Source organism: Aptenodytes patagonicus, chromosome 4 (genome assembly GCF_965638725.1).
Source record: "Aptenodytes patagonicus chromosome 4, bAptPat1.pri.cur, whole genome shotgun sequence".
Classification (NCBI taxonomy): Eukaryota; Metazoa; Chordata; class Aves; order Sphenisciformes; family Spheniscidae; genus Aptenodytes; species Aptenodytes patagonicus.
In genome coordinates, this window is record NC_134952.1 from 71,812,860 (window position 1) to 71,831,412 (window position 18,553).

Below are 18,553 nucleotides of genomic sequence, written 5' to 3' on the forward strand. Positions count from 1 at the left end.
CAGTAGTGACTAATACACAGTCTTAATGTATTCATAATTAGAACTGCAGATTAGAAGCTAATTTGTATTTGTCTGATACTTGGAATGTTTTTTTTAACTTGTTCTTTGCCCAGATATGAAGTGAATTTTCAAGAAGGCATTGACTGTGGTGGTGCATATATTAAACTTCTCTCCAGTAGCGATGACTTGAATCTGGTATGTCCTCTTAGTTAACATTTGCTATCAGTTGTTCACTTGAGGAATGCATAATTGTTCTTGTGAAAAGTCAATAAGAAATTAATTCTTAATGCATCCTAAATTCTTAAAAGCTTCCCAAATGTCTAAGCAGAAGATTGGGCAAGATAATATACATATAACTTATTATGTATACACAAAATCTTTGGAGTTTTGCGTATTTTACTGGTGGAATATTCGATAATGTTATTCTTGTTATAATTTCCATTTATTTTAATGAAACTTACAGGTAGTCTAAAACTTAAAGTAAGCTATTAAGATCTATATTCAGACAAGAAATCTCAGAATGTGAATTTCGGAAGGTTAGAATGAAGAGTTTGTTGTGATTAACATACTCCTCTTAGTTCTGCATGAGTGATGTCTTACATCCAGGACAAAGGACTTTTGTGTCTGTTTAGTCTGACTTTCTGCAATAATAGAAGCCATAGAATCTCAACTCATAACTTGTGAAACAGTTTTTTTTTTTTTTACTGCATGGCACACAACATGGCATCTTAGAAAGGGCCTCAACTTGGATTTAGAAATGGCAAGTGATGGAGAATCTCTGTTCCCAGGAAAAGGTCTGAATGGTCACGTGTGGAAAAATTAACAAGTGCCTTAGTATGTTGGACCATTTTGTAAATTGTTTCTCAGTATATTGGTGTGAACTTGCCTGCCTTTTCCAAACTTGTCCACAAAACTCTTTATTGCTATGCCGATGCAATCAGGTATTTCTAGCTTAAAATGCTGCCTGTTCTAGCCAAGTCTCAGTTCTGGCACATGCGAACTGGTTGTTTCTGCTTTTGATATTTCTGCCACTACACTGGGGTGTAGATATAAGCTGTCTAGCCTGTGATGGAGGATATTTTAGCAACTTTTTTTTTTACATTCAGAACTGGCAGTGAATTGTGGCCTAGGAGCTTGTGCAACGCAAATGTTGTGTTGACAGAGTAGGGATGGCCGATTATATATGACAGTTGCTGCAGCTCCTTTGATGGGAGCTGGTGCTTTTGGTATATAGCAGCAGTTACAGAATAAGATTAGCATTTGGACAGACTTGGAATGACCAGTGTGGATTCAGAATGTTACATCTTGAGCTAGGAGGAGCTTGCGTTGTCTCAGCAGTACAAACATGAAGTGATAAAGGTACTTCCAATCCTGAAGCAGGTTGCTGCGGCCACTTAAAAAGCTGACTACCCTAACTGCTACAGGTTTGTGGCTAATTGGTATTGTTGAGCCAACATTCAGTAGTACAGTGACAGAAGTTTGCAAGGCAATCACAGTTACAACCTGTATAGGCTATAGAAGTTGTTGGGTTTGAGATGCATCAGGCTATACCGTTTGCTCACCAAGATTTGGTAAGCTAGAAAGGCAAGCTCATGGAAAAAACTTGTAAACAGAAATGTGGGCAGAATTATCATTTCTTCTCTGGGTAAGATTTTTCGTCTGTGCTTTTATCCCTGAGACGTCTGTGCCTACTGCTGCTGCCTTGACCCATGAGGCCATAACCTTGACTTTCAAGTACTGAGGAGAATAGCAGTGAAGTGTGATGCCCTGTGTATGTGCAAAATGGAGAGGAGATTGCTCAGGACAGGCTCAAGACATTGCTTGACCTGACCGGCAAACCAGCGGTCGGGAAGAGCCACTTAACAGTGGGACCCTTCATGAGATATAAGGGATAATATGTACCTCTGCAAGAGTCTAGGAGATGGCGACACGCATAAGAAGTTGCTTGTAAGCATTTCTAAGATGTACTAATAAAAGCTTTAGTGCAACTTCCTAGTGCTCTTCCTTTTTCCTAAAATTTATATGCCAGTGTGTGGTTTACGCTCAAGTAACTTGAGTACTAATAGATAAGTATTAAAAATACGGACTGCAAGAAAGCAAGTAGAGGCATGACATCTTTCATAATGGAAAGATGTGTAAATGATAGTAAAACTGAAAAGTTTTACATTTTTAAAAAAGGTGTGAGAGCAAGATATTCAGCTCAATTACACATGAAACTGTAATTCTCCAGTACTGTTGTCTTACTAGAAGGTAAACCAGAAGACAGCAAATGCAAAATTTGCCTGTTTATGGCCTGGCTCACAATTCATCCTGTACTGTTTTTGGAGTTTTCACTGGCTGTGTGATGAGGTAACTTAAGAGTCAATGTTCTCTTTCTTGTTTTTTTTTAACTTTAAAATGGGACATGTCTCAGTGCTGTATGTATGTTTAGAATAGTCAGTTAATTATTGTTAATTCTTAGCAGTGACATTTTCCTAAGGCTGTTGAATGTTGTAGAAGGGACCAAACTTAAAATACATGCACTTCTGCATGCACTTTACTTTGCATTCAAAAAATTTAAAAATACAGACTAATTTCAAACAATACATTTACGTCAGAATATATCTTTCAAGAAGAAAACTTACAGGAATCAAGTGGTCTTCTTCCTTCAAGCAATTGCTTAAGAATGTAAGGCAGCATGTTACTGCGTATTTCAAATACAAAAATCATACAAATAGTTGAAAAATACTGACATATGTAAACAGCTTACTGCAACATACTGTGAAGGAGAATATCTGATATTTTCAGGGTTTGTTGTTGTTGTTATTTAATGTGGAGCAAGAAGACTGATAAAATCCTGGATAATAATACCCTGGGTTTTATCTTTATTGAAAAATAAAATTGATATAAAGAACAGTAACTAGTTCCCTTCCATCTTTTAGTGTAATGTTTGTAGAAGGTTATAGATATTTGGGTGTTTTGATTTGTGACAGGCTTTTCCACTTAACGTAAGAGTAAGGTCTAAATAAATACATTCATCTTGCCTTGAAGAGGCTTAAGTGATCTCTATGGTTAGTCTGTTCCCTGAGAACAGAGAGCACCCAGCAGCCCAAGAGGACTGTTCAATTCCTTTCATGATTTACCCTACCAGTTTGCAGTTACCTTTTAGAAAAAGGTAACTATGCTGTATACCTCAGCATCAAGGAAAAGAAGTACCCAAAATGACTTCATAAAATGTACAGTATAACACATGCTCAGCTTTCTTGCTTCTACAGGAATACTTTTTTGACAAAACACCTTATACTATTATGTTTGGACCAGATAAATGTGGAGAAGATTACAAACTACACTTTATCTTCCGACATAAGAATCCTAAAACTGGAGAATATGATGAAAAACATGCAAAACGTCCTGACGTAGACCTAAAAAAATTCTATTTGGACAAGAAGACGCATCTATATACTCTTGGTATTGTTTAATTTTTATAAGTTTAAATTGGAAAGGAGAGATTAAAAATGTGTTTCTGTCCACTGAAGCTGGAGTCTGCTTTTTTGTTTGTAATAGTCTGTTAATTCTGAGGGGTGGTTGCTTATCGATTTGGGCTTAAATGATTATTTAATGACTGGGTTTAACTGCAGGACATAAAAGTGGCTTTGAAATGCTGCTGTTTAATATTCAATTACAGGAAAAAACATACCAGCCCTGGCCAGCCTTTAGTGTGAAGAATTGATTAATACTTTCAGTACTTATTGTGATAAAAATATTTTTGTTAGAAAGATATTAAAAAACCCACAACCGTCCAATATTCTAGGAAGGCATCAAAGTTCACGGGAATTCAGTTAAATCTGCAGCATGCCGCACACAACTCTCCTCCACATGTTAAGAGTTCTCTCCAACACCTGCATCTGCAGCAGTGTGCATGAGCAGATATGTTACCGCATTCTCTGAAGATGAATGAATGTGGGCTGGTTTTAATTCATGTGACATCTCTTTCTGTACCAATGAACAGTATAGCAGAGATGAAAGTTTCATTTCTTAGTTCTTTTTTTCCCCTTTTTCTAATTTCTGAGGAAGAATAAATAATCAGAGAAGAATGGGCTAATCTGTGGCATACTGCAAATCCAGCAAAATTGACTGCACTTTTGAACTTCTCTTGGATAATAATGGAAGGCATGTTCAACTGCTGCGCCATGGGCAAAACTTACTGTTCTTTTAAATAAATTACCATAGTGTGCCATAGCAAACTTTCACTTTTAGATAATAGGAATAAGTGAAACAAAACACTATTCTTGTGGTAAAGGAATGCATGTGTTCCTGTATGTGGGCTGTTCATTAGAAATGATGATTAAAGATACTTAAACTTGGTTTGCATTTATTCTGTTATAATTGTTCAAGTAGACTCCATAGAGCTGTGTGAATCTAATGCATTATGTGACTGATAACAAGTTTAAAAATCAGTTCTTTGTATTGTATCTAAAGTGATATGGGGTTTAATTTTTGCATTTATGGGTATTTTAATACTCTTGAAAACTGCCAGAGCTTCATTAGATATTATCAAACTGTCATTGTAAGACTTACTCTGGTTTTCATCACCCGTTTTTATAAAACTGTCATAAAAGTGGAATAGTATTTACTTTGAATTAATAATCTTTGTGTTGAATGGACATTTGAATGTACTTGTTAAGCACTTATAAATGTGCTCACTGGTTATTAGAAATGGATCTGGATACAACATCTGTTACTGAGTCTGACACTGTTCAGTTCTGTGACCCTGGCTTCTCAGTTACTCACACTTGCTAAAATACTTAAACATTTGAAGAGAATTTTCTGTATTCGCAGTCTGGCATTTGAGGGAAATGGCTGTCAGATTTGAATCAGAGAAAATAGTGCTTTGATGATCCTTCAGCTGTGTTACTGATGCAGTTCTTGTGTTTCCATGCTTTCAGGTGTGAAATTGTAATTTGGTAGCAGAGATGCTTTTTGGGGCAGACGTTTGTCTTTCATTGTCTGTGTTTTTAAGTAAATGAATAAAGCAGAATTTGGACAAGTGGTAGGCTTTTGAAAAATCTCTTAGAATGTGCTTGGATGCGTTTCAGCAATTGAATTTGCTAGAGACTTCATTTTTGGGGGCCTGATACTGGTCATACAGCCCCACACTAGCAACTTCAATGTTTTGTGTCCAGATCCAGTACCTGGGTGGAGAGTCTGTCTCCTGCTCTGCTAGTGAGGATCCTGTTTGCCATTATTTGTCTAAGTCTGTGCTTATTATCTAGGTTTTAGTTAAAGATATTTGTAGAATGAATGCCTCCCTTATTTCTTTAATACAACTTTCTTCAATTTAGTGCTAAAACCAGATGATACATTTGAAATGTTAATCGACCAATCAGTTGTCAGTAAAGGAAGTCTTCTTGAGGATATGGTTCCTCCAGTAAACCCTCCCAAAGAAATAGAGGATCCTAGTGATAAGAAGCCTGATGGTTGGGATGAGAGACCAAAAATACCTGATCCAAATGCTGTCAAACCAGATGACTGGTAAGGAGAATATTTTTATCTGTACAGTACCTTTTACATGCAGGTTATTCATTTGAAAGATTTGCCTGGTTTTATTTTGGTTTTTTGCTAATGACAATTGGGATATGTTTCACTACTAAAAGCACTAAAGTTTGAAAACATAATTGAGGTGGGTACAAGGATCTGGTCATCTTCTAATGAAAGAAATAATTGTGCTTTTTGCTGATTTGTACCCTCCATGGTTGCAATTAATAACTAAGATCACTATACCTGAAAGATTAGGAAGAGAGGGCTTTTTTTCACCATAGTCTTAACTTACATTCAGTGATTTCTACTTCTTTCTGTGTGAACTGCTGTTCATGTGGCAACTCACAAAGAGGAGGGAAAAACTTAATGGGAACACCTGACTGACACCTGCCAGTTGATGGCAGCAATTTCTGGGCTAAGTAGTACTTTGAAACAATGTAAATATAATTCAAATATTTATAAACAGATAATTGGGTGTCTAATTCTCATGATCAGTGTGTCTAATTCTGTTGTGCCATTGAAAAATCATCCCTTTCATGCCAGTTACAGTCCTCTGAACAGAACATTGGTTCAATGTCAGGCTGCTGTATTTTCTAACATAAGCCTGTAATTGAAGGGATGAAGATGAGCCTTCCAAAATAGAAGATCCTGATGCTGTTAAGCCTGAAGGATGGCTTGATGATGAACCACAGTATGTTCCAGACCCTAGTGCAAAAAAACCAAAGGACTGGTAAGAACTTGAATAAGTGCAGGTTGTTAACCTGTCTTGTAGATAAGCCTGCCTGTTCTCTGTGGCAGATTGAGTTGTGGATCAGAAGTCAATGTAAATCTCATTGTCTTTTGAGGTAATAAGTTGGAATGTGTAAGGTATGGCCAAATATTTATTTTTCCGGGGGGGGGGGCTGCTTTTAGAAAAACATGAACATGTCAATTGCCTTTTTTTTTTCCTGAAGATATATAAACAAAAACAGAATATGAAGGACCCCTTTGAAAGAATTTGCTACAATGTTAAACCATGAAACAGTTTAAGTTGATAACTTGAAATCATCATATAATAGTTTCAAAGGGATCTCTAAGGGTCTTATGGAGAAGTGTTTCAAGCTGTCTGCAGCTGCGGGAATATAATTGCATGCAGTCATGCTGTGGTAGTTATGAACATGTGCCCTTTAAAAAAAAAAAAAGGGTGTTTATACTGTTGGGTAAAGTTCTGTGAGCTGGTCAAAATTCTGAGGTGGTTGTAGCAAAATGTGTATGGACCCTAACTTCAGACTGACTCTAGTGTTCAGACCAGTCCGATCTCAAACCAGTTGTTTGTGATTTTTTTTTTCTATAGGGATGAAGAAATGGATGGGGAGTGGGAAGCCCCTCAGATCCCTAATCCAAAGTGTGAAACTGCACCTGGTTGTGGACACTGGGTGCGTCCAATGAAGAATAACCCAAACTATAAAGGAAAATGGAAAGCACCTATGATAGATAATCCTAACTATCAGGTAATAACAATATTGTAGGTTGTTGTTAAAAGGTACAGAGTTCAACAGAGCAGGCAAGTCAAAGTAGTATATTTATCTAGGCGTTTTTACAGTATATTTATATTTTAGAATGAGTCTGAATACCCTCACTAAACACTTTGAGCTTTTTTGTATTTAATTTGCTTTTTTTTTTTCTTTAAGTATACTGGAAAATAGAAATGCTTCCTGTATTAAAACAATTTCTGTGTTAAAAGTTGCTTTTGCAACGATTTGCACTGGTACCACTTATTTAACGTGCTCTGTAGAATTGTATTCTGAATTATGTTATCATTTAATGAAACATTTTCTTTTTTGTTGGGGTTTTAAGTGCGGGTCTTTTTAAATGAACAATTTTTTTTAATTAAAAAATTATACCTTTCAGTCAGCAGATTGACTTACTAGTTCAGTTTTAGTGGAAGCATCAATTTTGGATAATTAAATTCCCCTCCTCCCCTCCAGATGTAAGAGGTAATCAGTTGGATATTAAAGAGAGTCACTTTGTATTAATTATGGCTGGGGAGTACTTGAATCTGATTTCTTTGAGCTTAAGATCCTAAGCACGTTTGTAAACAAAATCTGGCTCTAATTTGCACAGGTATCATAAGGCTGAATTTTCCTTCCCTAAAATTTTCCCTAACACTTCTGGTTACAGTAGCTGTCAGTTTATACATATATATGTACACACACACATATATATATACACACACACACTGAAAGGGACTGTGTGGATCACGGGACATAGTTCCTTTGCAGTCTTAAGCCACCAGACAATAGATGCTTACCTCAGAAGATTCCATCACTGGCCACAAAATATTGACCAGTGCCCTTACAAAAATGTGTATGCTATATTGATGAACAAAAGCCAAAACTATGTATTACATAAAGAGAGACTAGAGGAAGAAGTAATACCAATGTCTTACTTTCCGGTAGTATTAGGAAATTTGTTTCCTAGACTTACTCTAGGAAGTTTACAAAGACTGTGCTTGGAATCACCAGTACCAGGAAGAACAGAGATACTTCATACAGTCAGTAATGACTGTAACCCTGTATGGACAAAAAAAAAAAAAAAAATTAAGAGGTCTGCCCTAAACCAGAAAATTGAGACCCATCTGCCAAAATCCTATAGGCTATTTCCAATTCTGTTTTTAGGTAGCTTAAACTCTACTGCTTGTCTTTTTAAATAATGCATTTAAAATAGTTGGGAAGTTCTAATTATTTCAAAAATTTGTTTCAGTTTGTTTTTTAATGAGGTATAGGTAATGTGATTACTTTTTTTTTTTCCCCCTTAAAAGGGAATCTGGAGCCCTCGGAAAATACTGAACCCAGACTATTTTGAAGATCTTCACCCGTTCAAGATGACCACTGTCAATGCTATTGGTTTAGAACTCTGGTCTATGACATCTGATATCTACTTTGATAACTTCATTATATGTTCAGAAAAAGAAGTAGCAGATCGTTGGGCAGCAGATGGCTGGGGCTTGAAGAAATTAGTAGCAAGTGCTAATGAGGTATAAGCTTTACTATGTTCTCAATAGCCAAAAGTAGTGAGGAAGATGTGCTGTTGGAAGAATTTTCTGTCAATTAATGCTGACAGAATATTAATTTGTCTGCAATTAATAGTCTTGCTGAGTAACTATGATAGTTCTTTTTTCTTGTAGTTTGGCTTTTTACCTTTCCCAGATCAATATCCTCTTGAAATTAAAAGTAAAATTTTATTTAAACACCTAGCGAGAAATTGGCTTCATTATAGTTAGTGAGTCTTCTGCTGTTCGCGGTGATACTAGCAATTCAGTACCTGTCAGCAGGTGGAAGCTGAGTTAAACTCAAAGACCTTTTTTCCCTTTTCTTTTCACTTGTGGCTAACTCCATTATATATGTTCTTTAGATGTTTCCCTCCCATGAGGAATGGATAAAGAGTCATGTGTTTTTTCTGTTTAATTTTAGGCCTTTGGCTGCTTAGATGTATATATTATACAGCTCTGAAAATAGTGCATGTGTGTTTATGGAGCTGCATCTGTTCTGTTTCTATGTGTGCATCCACATTTTGTTTGTATACTGCACTTGGCCAGCTGCCACAGTTTTTTCTAGATCTCTTTCCTATGCAGTAGGATGAACTTGTCCTGACATACGGGATCGTGAGCCCCTCTAGCGGCTGCCTTCACTGACTACAGTTTCTTTCTAACAGTCCTATATTTTCTTTGAGTGGTAAGAGCAGGCCTGCAGTTGTGGGAAGGAAACGATGGGTTGGTGGCAAATGTGGCCAATTCCTGACAGCTGCTGTTTGTCACAGGATGAGCAAGTAGCAACAGCATATCTGCCCATGCAGTTAGGAAAGCCATCTCCTCCCACATCCTTGCCCTTTTCTGAAATGTTTGGGTTTATGTCTGGACCTGCATCTGTACCTGTTCACACAATAGCAAAAAATATTCCCTTGAGTCCCCTCACTCCACTGTGCCTCTCCAACTTCCTACCTTAGTTGGTGATGTACCCTTTCCAGAGTTCTTACTGGACCAGGCACTTGCCTACCTACCTCTACTGTATAAGTCAGAACTGCGCTGGGAGGACAATTTACTCCCTCAGTAATTGGCTGTCAAAGGAGAGGACGTGGTAGTACAGATGGAGCAAGACATTGCTCTTCAGGAGGCTGGCTGCTGCTCTGAGGTTCTTGATGCTTTGGGAGCTTTCAGCTGAGTTAGCACAGCAAGGGGAAGAAATAGAGTAGCTGGGAAGGGTGTAAAGTGTGATGTTGCCAAGATGCCAAATGTCGCTTTACAAAATTGAGTAGTGGCCAGTCTAGTATGTTTGGAGTACCAGGTTTGTTCTTTCTTACTTAGCACCTGCTATTTATTTGCAATCTGTCAAGTTGTTACTTTACTAGTATTGAAATCCAATATTATCTTAGTCATGAAAAAGCAAAGGTAGAGAAGGGGTTTTTTTGGGCAACATAAAGCTTAAAATATATACAGTACACTTTATAAATGTATTGATGTATTGAGAGGGATGTAAATGCAAAATCTTTTTTTTTTTTTAATTGTTTTTAATAAAGCCCGGTATGTTTAGTCAACTGGTGACTGCTGCGGAAGACCACCCATGGCTCTGGGTTCTCTACATCTTGACTTTAGCTCTCCCTGTTGGTCTAGGTGTGTTGTTCTGCTGGCCAGCAAAGGTTAGAGAAATTTAATATATTTTTTATTTGGTTTTATTCTTAATACTTTATTTGAAAACTCCTAGCATCTGTGCAACAATATGCACTTTTAATGTGCCATTGATACTACTTAGCTTATAGTGGCTGTTGTGTTTAATTCTTAATTTGAGTTTAAATGTAATTTGATTTTTAATTTGTTGTAGAAAACAGATGAAGATATTGACTTCAAAAAACCTGATATATCTAAGCCAATTACAAAGGGAGAACTAAAACCAGAGAGAGAGGAGTTAGAAGATGATGAAATAGAATTAGAAGAAGAAAAAGAAAACGAAAGTACTGCTGAAGATGGTAAGATAAGCAAGCCAGCTTGCAGTTTGATTAAATATAAAGACATGAATAGGACTAGTTCATGGATTGCATTGCCAATAATTACAACCAGTTATCTTGGAATTTGCAAAACCTGCCTTGCTCTGAGTCTTCTTTTTCTCTTTGACAACCTCCAGCAAGTGGCGTTCCATGGCTAATAGCTCTTTGATAAATACAAGCGGAAAGTAAGGCTCTCCTCAGTATTTTTTCACTTTCAAGAAAGTAACGTGCTTCTGACAGTCTTTTTATGTTTGTAGACAGTGACGTATATTTTCTCCCTTCTAAATATTTCATATATTGAACACATTTGAATGGTTCAGATATATGTACCTGAGGTGGTTAAAGTCACATTGTTGTCTTTAAACTGTGTCTGGAATAGCTTTAAGTCTTTAACATAAGTCTTTCTGCTTACTCCTCTGTGGGAGGGTTGTACCTTGAACTATTCTGTTGGTCACTGATGTTAGTAACCCTTGTTAAAGCCTGAAAATACAGAGACTTGAAATACTGAAGTCTGCTGCTTCCTTTGTGTTGCTTTCTAGCAATGCATTGCGTGCCTGCGGAGGTCTATCCTGCTGCCCCAAGGGAGAAATCAATCGTTCAGTAGGTTGAGCTATACTTCGGCATCCAAGGATAAAATCATCTTGTGTTACTACTATATCAAAGATTACTGGTCCTACTCAACTATGGCTTTGATGTTCTGTTAGCATTTCCCTGAGTCTACAGTAATGAATAAAAAGCAAATCACCTAGCCTATAGTGCATTATCTTGACTTCCATGAGAAAATCCTTAGCCTCAGACCTCTGCAAGATTCTACCTCTTACTTCACTCTTCCTTGGTAGAAACAAGAAAGTGACAAGTGACTTGCATGGAAAGTTAGAAACCTAGCAGACGTGCATGGGTGGGTTTTTTTTTCTTCGTACTGACATCACTTTGTATTACTGACTGAAACTTTGTGGTTTTTGTCTGTCTCTGCACTATGTTCCATGAGTGTTGATGGCTGCTGTCTGTATGACTTAAGTTTACTCAGCACCAGATGTTCCCATGCCAGTACTTAAAGAATTGAGTACGTTGTTGACACAATGCTTGCCACACCAAACTTAGTCCATCTGCCTTACCATTCGAGAGCCTTACCTAGGCATTTAATTATTTTAGTTATGCCACATATATTTTTTACATTAGCATAAATTGTAGGTACGGTATTTCAGCATTGTACCTTCCTGCATTTTTCCTTTTGATCTTACTCTACTTTACCTGCTCCTTGTTCCTGAATTACAGAATCTTTTTCTTTTACACAGTCTTGATGCAGATCATAGATACGTTTTGTACCTAATATGCTACTGCTGCAAGGCTGTCTGTGATACCTGAATTCCAATATTCTTCTGTTAAGTCAGTCAGTTAATTTAGTTAATTACAACACATCGCTTAATAAATAATATGTTGAAGTGTGTGTTTGAATGTTAGAAATAAGGTCCAGGCAATCGCAGAGGAATACTGTTTAGCTCCCACAACATTTTTAAAGAAGTCCACTTGAAACAGCTGTTCATGATGTTTCAAAAGTAGGTTCCATTTTAGACCTTTACTTTTAGTTACTGAACTGAACACAGAGTAAAACTAACATATTTAGCTTTTGTATGACTATTCCAAGGTTTTCAAGTAAATTCTAGGCTTCAGAGGGAAGGATTACACTTTGCTGTCATATGACTGCCCGGTTTCTCTTTGTTTAAGAAGAATTGCTTCACTTCCCTTAGCTTCCTGTCACCTTTTACATTTTCAGGTTGAAATCGTCCCTTTTTTTTTTTCTATCACTCTTGCCTCTTCATATCTGAAAGCATTAGGGAATTTGTCTTCTGCCTCTTTCTGCTGATTCTTTTTGCTACAGAGAGAAGAGAAATGGAGGAGACAAAAAGAGAGCTTATAAAGGATACAAAGAAGATGGGAAGGGAGGCTCCTCCTTCAGGTACTGGGAAAGGGAAGTAATTTGAGCCAGGACTTGAAAATGGTCTCTCCTTTCTGGTTTTTTCCCCTCTGCTTCCTTGTTGATGGTAGAACTTCAAGCTGGTGGATGCCAGCTTTCATCAGATACGGATGTGGGTTTCCTCCAAGATTTCTCAGTATGGTATCTGTACTCATAAATATTTTCTGCTGGTCTCTTTGGGTCCTAATAATCTCTACAATTCCTTTATAGTCATTATCTGCTGCTTTGTTTTCTGGAGTTGAAGGTAATGGGGTTTGAGCTGTGGAATACTGAATGGCTTGAGATCCGCATTTTATCATGGGGACATTAAAAAAAAAAAGAAAAAGCATGGCACAATTGGAAATTTCAGAAACATTTGTAGATTTCTTTGGCTCCAGTGAGAATGAGTTGCTGGCAGAGTGCTTCTTGAAGGGCATTGTCTGTGGGATTTACTGATTTATTTTGTTCTATGTCAGTTTTTGTGGCATTGCTAAAGGATGATGTGTTCTTGACTTGTCCGCTCATCTACTTTGTCTCCTTGCTTGCCTTGGCCTCTAGAAGAATATTCCAGGAAGTGAAAGAATGTTGCCAAGAAAGGGAATTTCAGGGGCACAGTCTGAACCTTCTTGTGAAGTTACACGTTTATATGAAATACTGATTAAATTAATATTGGACTAAATTAAAATCAATAACTTCAAATAGTATAGTTGTCCAGTTCTGGCTTTTACTACTTCTGATGTCTGAATTTTTGGGCTTGTTTTGTTTTTTTTCCCCTCTATTGGAATTAGTACTTATGGGAGGTGCTGCATTTGCATAATTTAAAATTTCTAATCTCTTCATTAGAATATGAGCAAAGGCTTTGTGAATTTTTGCCAAGCTCTTCTGTTAAGGGCTTACTTTTAGAACAGAAATCTCTGTCTACATCTATCTTAAACTATGGTCTCCATTTTTTTGTCATATTTCTCCTTTTGGTAACAATAGTAGAGACATTAGTGTAGACATGTATTAGGTATATTTACAGATGGGAAAACTAATCTCTTAGAGCTTCACTAATAGTTATGAACTGGTTGGCTCAATTTATAACTACAGGTAGGCAAAGTTTTTTTTGGTACTCCTACAGAAGTCTCAAATATTTCAATAAATTAGGGTTTTCTAGATTTCGGTCACCAAGAATGAGGAGAGTTGCATCTTATACGTGACTACCATCTGAATTTATGTGGTTACTTTTGTTTCAGTTTTACTGAGCTTGAAACAGTAAGAATTGGGGGGTGGGGGTGAGTGTTGGCTTTTTGGTTTTGTTTTTTTTTTAACACTGAAGTAGTGCTTATGAGATGTAGGCATGACCTGACAAGGATAGAATTGAGCACTGCTTCGTCACTGTTTTTAACTGAGCCACTGGCAGACTGTTAAGTTGTAAAATGCCACCTTATATCCTTTCTATCAGATTCAGGTTTGATTTCTTGTTTGTTCTTGATAGAAAGTATTGCAAAGGGTACTCAATTTCTAGAAATTCTCACTTCAAGATCTCTGAAGTAAAGGAAGAGACTTGCCAAACCCCAGTGACTTTTCTTTGAATCATGCTGTGGTTGCTGAGGCTTAGTTCTTATGAGCATAGATACCTAAAATGCAGGCATGGGAGTGCCAGCTTGTAAGTACTGAAGCCCAAAGTGGAAATCAAAACAGTTGGGTGCCTGGCCTCCTTCACAAAATATGCAAAATATAGAGAGTTGGTTACCCTAGAAGGGAAACCTACGTGCTGATCAGAGAGCACCCTAGAATTCGCAATATTTGGTGCGTGCACTGCTCTTTAGTGCAATGGCATGGCCTCAGTAAGAAGGTAGAAACCGCCTCTGTGTTGCTTAGCCTATAGTTTGTCCAGGGGATTCTGGAGAGTAAAAAGGTATTTTTTTTTTTTCTTCATTTTTTTCCTTTCCAGTCCCTGTCAGTTCAAAGGTCTGACTGACGCTAGGTCTCATAGAAAGCTTACTACTCTTTGTGAATAGTTTTATCCTAGTAGTGCAAGCTGGACATACTTCAAGTGAGCTGAGAGGAGTATAGTGCTTTTCTGACTAGTTTCTGCATTGCAATAACGCATAAGAAGGGGTTAAGCACAGAGCTGCTTATCCCTCAACCAAAACAGTATGTCAAAAGAATTCCCTGCTGAAAAGGGGAGTTCCCTTAGGATGTAGGCATCCCCCATGGTGGATGACTGGTAACTGCAATATTGTACTTCGCTCTCTAAGTCAGAACTTAGTCAGAGTTGGGATGCCTGACTTGTCCTATTTTGTACTCCGGTCTCAAAACTGGCTAATACAATACTTGGATTTAAGGACTTCCCTAAAGGAAACCAACTTAAGGTCGTCATTTTAGTAGGTCACTTACAAGTCTGAAGAGAGTATGTGCTATTGTGAAAAGAGGCTAGGCTGAAGCTGTTAAAATTGGTTATTAAACCTGACAGTGATCAACTTCTACTAATTCATGAGAATTCTACTCTCTGTATCACAGAGATGTTTTTATGGGTTATTGTAAACAAGTAGTTCATTCTAAGACTGAAACTGGCTTCTTTTCCTTACTAATGTATCTGGATATAGTGCATTTTTAATATAGTTCTGTTTACAAAGTAAAATTAATTTCTTCTGCAGAAGATGAGGGTGAAGGTGGTGAAGATGATGATGATGAAGAAAATGAAGTTGCAGATGGAAGTCAAGAAGAAGGTGATAAGTCAAACAAATCTGGTTCAGAAGATGAGGTAAGTTTGGGGATTTTCCCCTATTTTCTCCTTGCCCTTGTCTAACATAGCAGTTCTAACTAAGCCTAGTTACCTACAACAAGAGTTTTTCTTCTGTTGAGCCATAAAACAAATCATGAGGTGGGGATGTGTTTTTATTTGAGTTTGACACCTCAAATGCTCTGTATAGGTTTGTGAAACATGTCTCTTCCTGTGTAATTTTGGCTAGGAGGTGATATTTGTTGTAAAATACAGGTATAGTATAGAAGTGATCATGCAGGTCTCTAAACATGAAACATCTTTTACAGTATAGTTTTTTTAACAGGTTATTAAATGAATCGCAAGTCTTGAAAATTTGGATGCTGCAGTAGGTGTCAATTTCTCTTTATCATGCTACTTAATTGGTGGAACATGTGCTTCTAACCAAATAGCCTTTCTGTGAGACCTAGAAGAACCTTAAGCTTTCAGTTACCTTTTTTTTTTTAATTCCAAAATAAGGTTTTAAGCAAAATGACCATACTGGTTTTGAATTCAGCACCTGCAGTTTCATTTTTCTTGTGCCAATTAATCCAGTCAGCAGATAATCTATAAAATGTTTTCAGAAAATAACATTGTCGAATGGAATTTGTGTGTGCTTTTCTTACTTGTCAACTACTCATTATCCTTTCACTTAGAAACTGTGGTATGTCTGAAATGCTTTAGATCCACCCACGGTATTTCTGTTGGTCATCTTGTGCTTGTCACTCCCTAAATGAGTGCCTTCCCAGATTAGGGGAGTTGTTTAGTGCACTGTTAACTCCTTTTCATATAAAACTCCTCTAGGAAACTGTACTTTGCATGAAGTTGCATTGTGTCAGCAGTGAAATTCTTCATTAATTACCCCTTATTCAGTACTTCCTCTTCCTGTAAGAAGGTGGTTTTTTTTTTTTCCTTGTACACTTACCTAGGAATACAGTATCTGATGAACCCCATTAAGATGCACGTGACTTGGTGAAAGCAATAACAAGATCTGAATGTGTGTATGCCATTACACAGTATCACAGTGAGGTTATGGCTTGCTCTTCTCTGGGTATTTTCAGGCCGTGCAAGTTTCTGTCATGAGTTAGCTAGTGACCTACTTGGGAGATGTCATGCACACCATGTCCTCATTCAGGTTGTGCCGCATTCTGTGAGCTGTTTCTTCTGAATGAGGTGCTTGCCATTAGGTGATGCAGGAAAGTGAGGAAGCAATGCATTGTCTGAGAACGGAGTTCATGTTGGAAAGGCTTTTCATGCGCCTCTGTAAACTAACTGCTTTTAAACTGAGAAGAATACATCTGATTTAAGAACAGTCTGTTCTATTTGTAGCTTTCCAAAGGTGGCAGTTAGAATGTTTTAAATGCTTCTTGCTTAAGAAGTGGAAATTAAAGTTAGCATAATACGCACTTTAAGGAAGTTGCCAAATGCATTAAAAAGTCACTGCTTTTAAACCAATGAGTAAATGGGCAAAACCAAATTTCTGACATCAGTTTAGATGTCGTATTCTCTTCCTTCTCAATATGGAAAGGAAAAGTCTTCTACCCGCTTTATTTATCATTAGATTAGTATTGTGGAAAAAAAATGTCCTATCACTTAAGTGTTGCACTTAGTGATAATATGACTGGGGGGGACGGGAGGAGGAATAAAGTAACATGCCAGTTTCAATAATTAAAATTGGTTTAAAATTTGAATGCTGAATTTTTTTATTTTCTTTTTTCAGATGAAAGAAGCTGATGAAGGCACCGGTTCTGGAGATGGTCGACTGAAATCAGTGCGCAAAAGAAGAGTACGAAAGGACTGAGTTACTTCCAGCTAGTATTTGTAGGTCTAGATAATAGTAACTTCTGGTATGCCACTTCAGTGGGCCTGACAGCATGCAAGTTCCTGAGATTTGAAGGAAAAAGGCGAACTCATTGCTACTTAAGCTCCTATTTTAAGTCTCTAACCTCTTTTAACCTTCCCAAACTTCCTTGATTCCCCTTTTTTTAAGGAGAAATACTATTTGTGAGGAGTTAGCTGATGTTTCGAATTCAGAATAAAAGTGGAATTACAAGTTGGCCAACTGATTTTAAGGTGAAGATTCTTAAGATTTGAAGACTCCTAGAAATTAGTATTAGTTGGAGATAAACTTACTCTAAATATTTTTTAGAAACATAATAAATTATAATATTTTTGCAGCTCTAGCACAAAATAACTGTTTACACTTTTCGGCTAAAAGAGGATGGTAGTATAGACATAGCATCTCTGGCAGTTCACATTGCTATGAGAAAAGGTATTTTTTTCTGTGCAGAGCTAAATGCAATAATTGTTTTTGTATGATGATTTAGTGCTAGCAACAATTTTTATTGTAAATTATTTTAGTTGATCTTGTTACATGGGTGGTCACCTGTTCACTTTAGACATTGGTTACAGTAATTTATTTTAAAAATATATTTTAAAATAGAATACTCATAGAACAAGTGGTAATTGATGTGACTTGTTTTACTTTCGAATGCAGGTATCAAGTCTGCAGAAGTGATATACAGATGATTTTTTTCAAACTTTTGTAATTCTCATGTTCCAAGCCACAGTGGTATATCCTCTGTTTATAGAATACTTGCTAAGTGTACATTGCCTTCTAAAAAATATTTAATAATTCTTGCTTAACGTGAAATTTATTAATATAGATAAGAATTTTTGATGGATTAAGTTTTTTACAGATGTGAGTAACTGGGCATTCTCATAATATAGTTTAAATAAACTGCATATTGTAAAAGTGTTGTTTGTTGAAGTTCAGCTGTATATTAAAACAAACAATAAAACTGCAGTCACCAGAAACCTCTTGCTGCTTGGCAGCTGCCTATAATATTAGTAGGATGTAAAATGCTAGCAAAAGCAGTCATACACTAGAAACAAGTAGAAACACATCAATGCATAAGGAACCTAACAGATTTCCTTGTGCCTGGCAAGAAGTTAGTTCACTTAAAGAAATCTTTTCACAGCAAATCGAGTCAGCAAAGATTCCATGGAAGTCTCTAACAAATGAATGCTTAATTAACCCTAATGAAGAAGCCAGTGTCTTCAAGTGCTTGTGTTGAAGTGTTCAAAAGTTAATTATATTGGTCTCTATTTTGTGAGAACTACATGGAAAGGCCTCTGTTTTTTTGTTTGTTTGTTGGGGGTTGGGTTTTTTTTTTTTAAGTTCAATGCAAGTTCCCTCCTCTTTATTTAGGGTCTACATGCAAAAGGTAAGAAGTGAAGACTCCAGATTCCCCTGCCTGCCTGTGACTTTTCAGCAATAGATAAAAGTTGTTACCAATGCGGTATCCTGCTAGTAA

General features: G+C 36.9%; 1 protein-coding gene across 15 annotated transcripts in view; it reads left to right on the forward strand.

The window, feature by feature from the left end:
- Window positions 1-17,991, forward strand: part of CLGN (calmegin) — a 31,204-nt gene extending 13,213 nt beyond the window's left edge. For 13 of the 15 annotated variants that reach the window (XM_076337190.1, XM_076337179.1, XM_076337177.1 and 10 more), the window contains 11 exons: window positions 114-195; window positions 3,255-3,447; window positions 5,322-5,511; window positions 6,134-6,247; window positions 6,851-7,007; window positions 8,318-8,533; window positions 10,072-10,191; window positions 10,374-10,518; window positions 12,416-12,493; window positions 15,133-15,239; window positions 16,957-17,991. In XM_076337190.1, coding sequence (XP_076193305.1) covers window positions 114-195; window positions 3,255-3,447; window positions 5,322-5,511; window positions 6,134-6,247; window positions 6,851-7,007; window positions 8,318-8,533; window positions 10,072-10,191; window positions 10,374-10,518; window positions 12,416-12,493; window positions 15,133-15,239; window positions 16,957-17,037 — 1,483 coding nt within the window. In that variant the 3' untranslated portion in view covers window positions 17,038-17,991. The remainder of the gene's footprint in view (window positions 1-113; window positions 196-3,254; window positions 3,448-5,321; window positions 5,512-6,133; window positions 6,248-6,850; window positions 7,008-8,317; window positions 8,534-10,071; window positions 10,192-10,373; window positions 10,519-12,415; window positions 12,494-15,132; window positions 15,240-16,956) is intronic. The other 2 variants (XM_076337188.1, XM_076337189.1) reach the window with 2 other exon arrangements.
- Window positions 17,992-18,553: the final 562 nt, after the last annotated feature.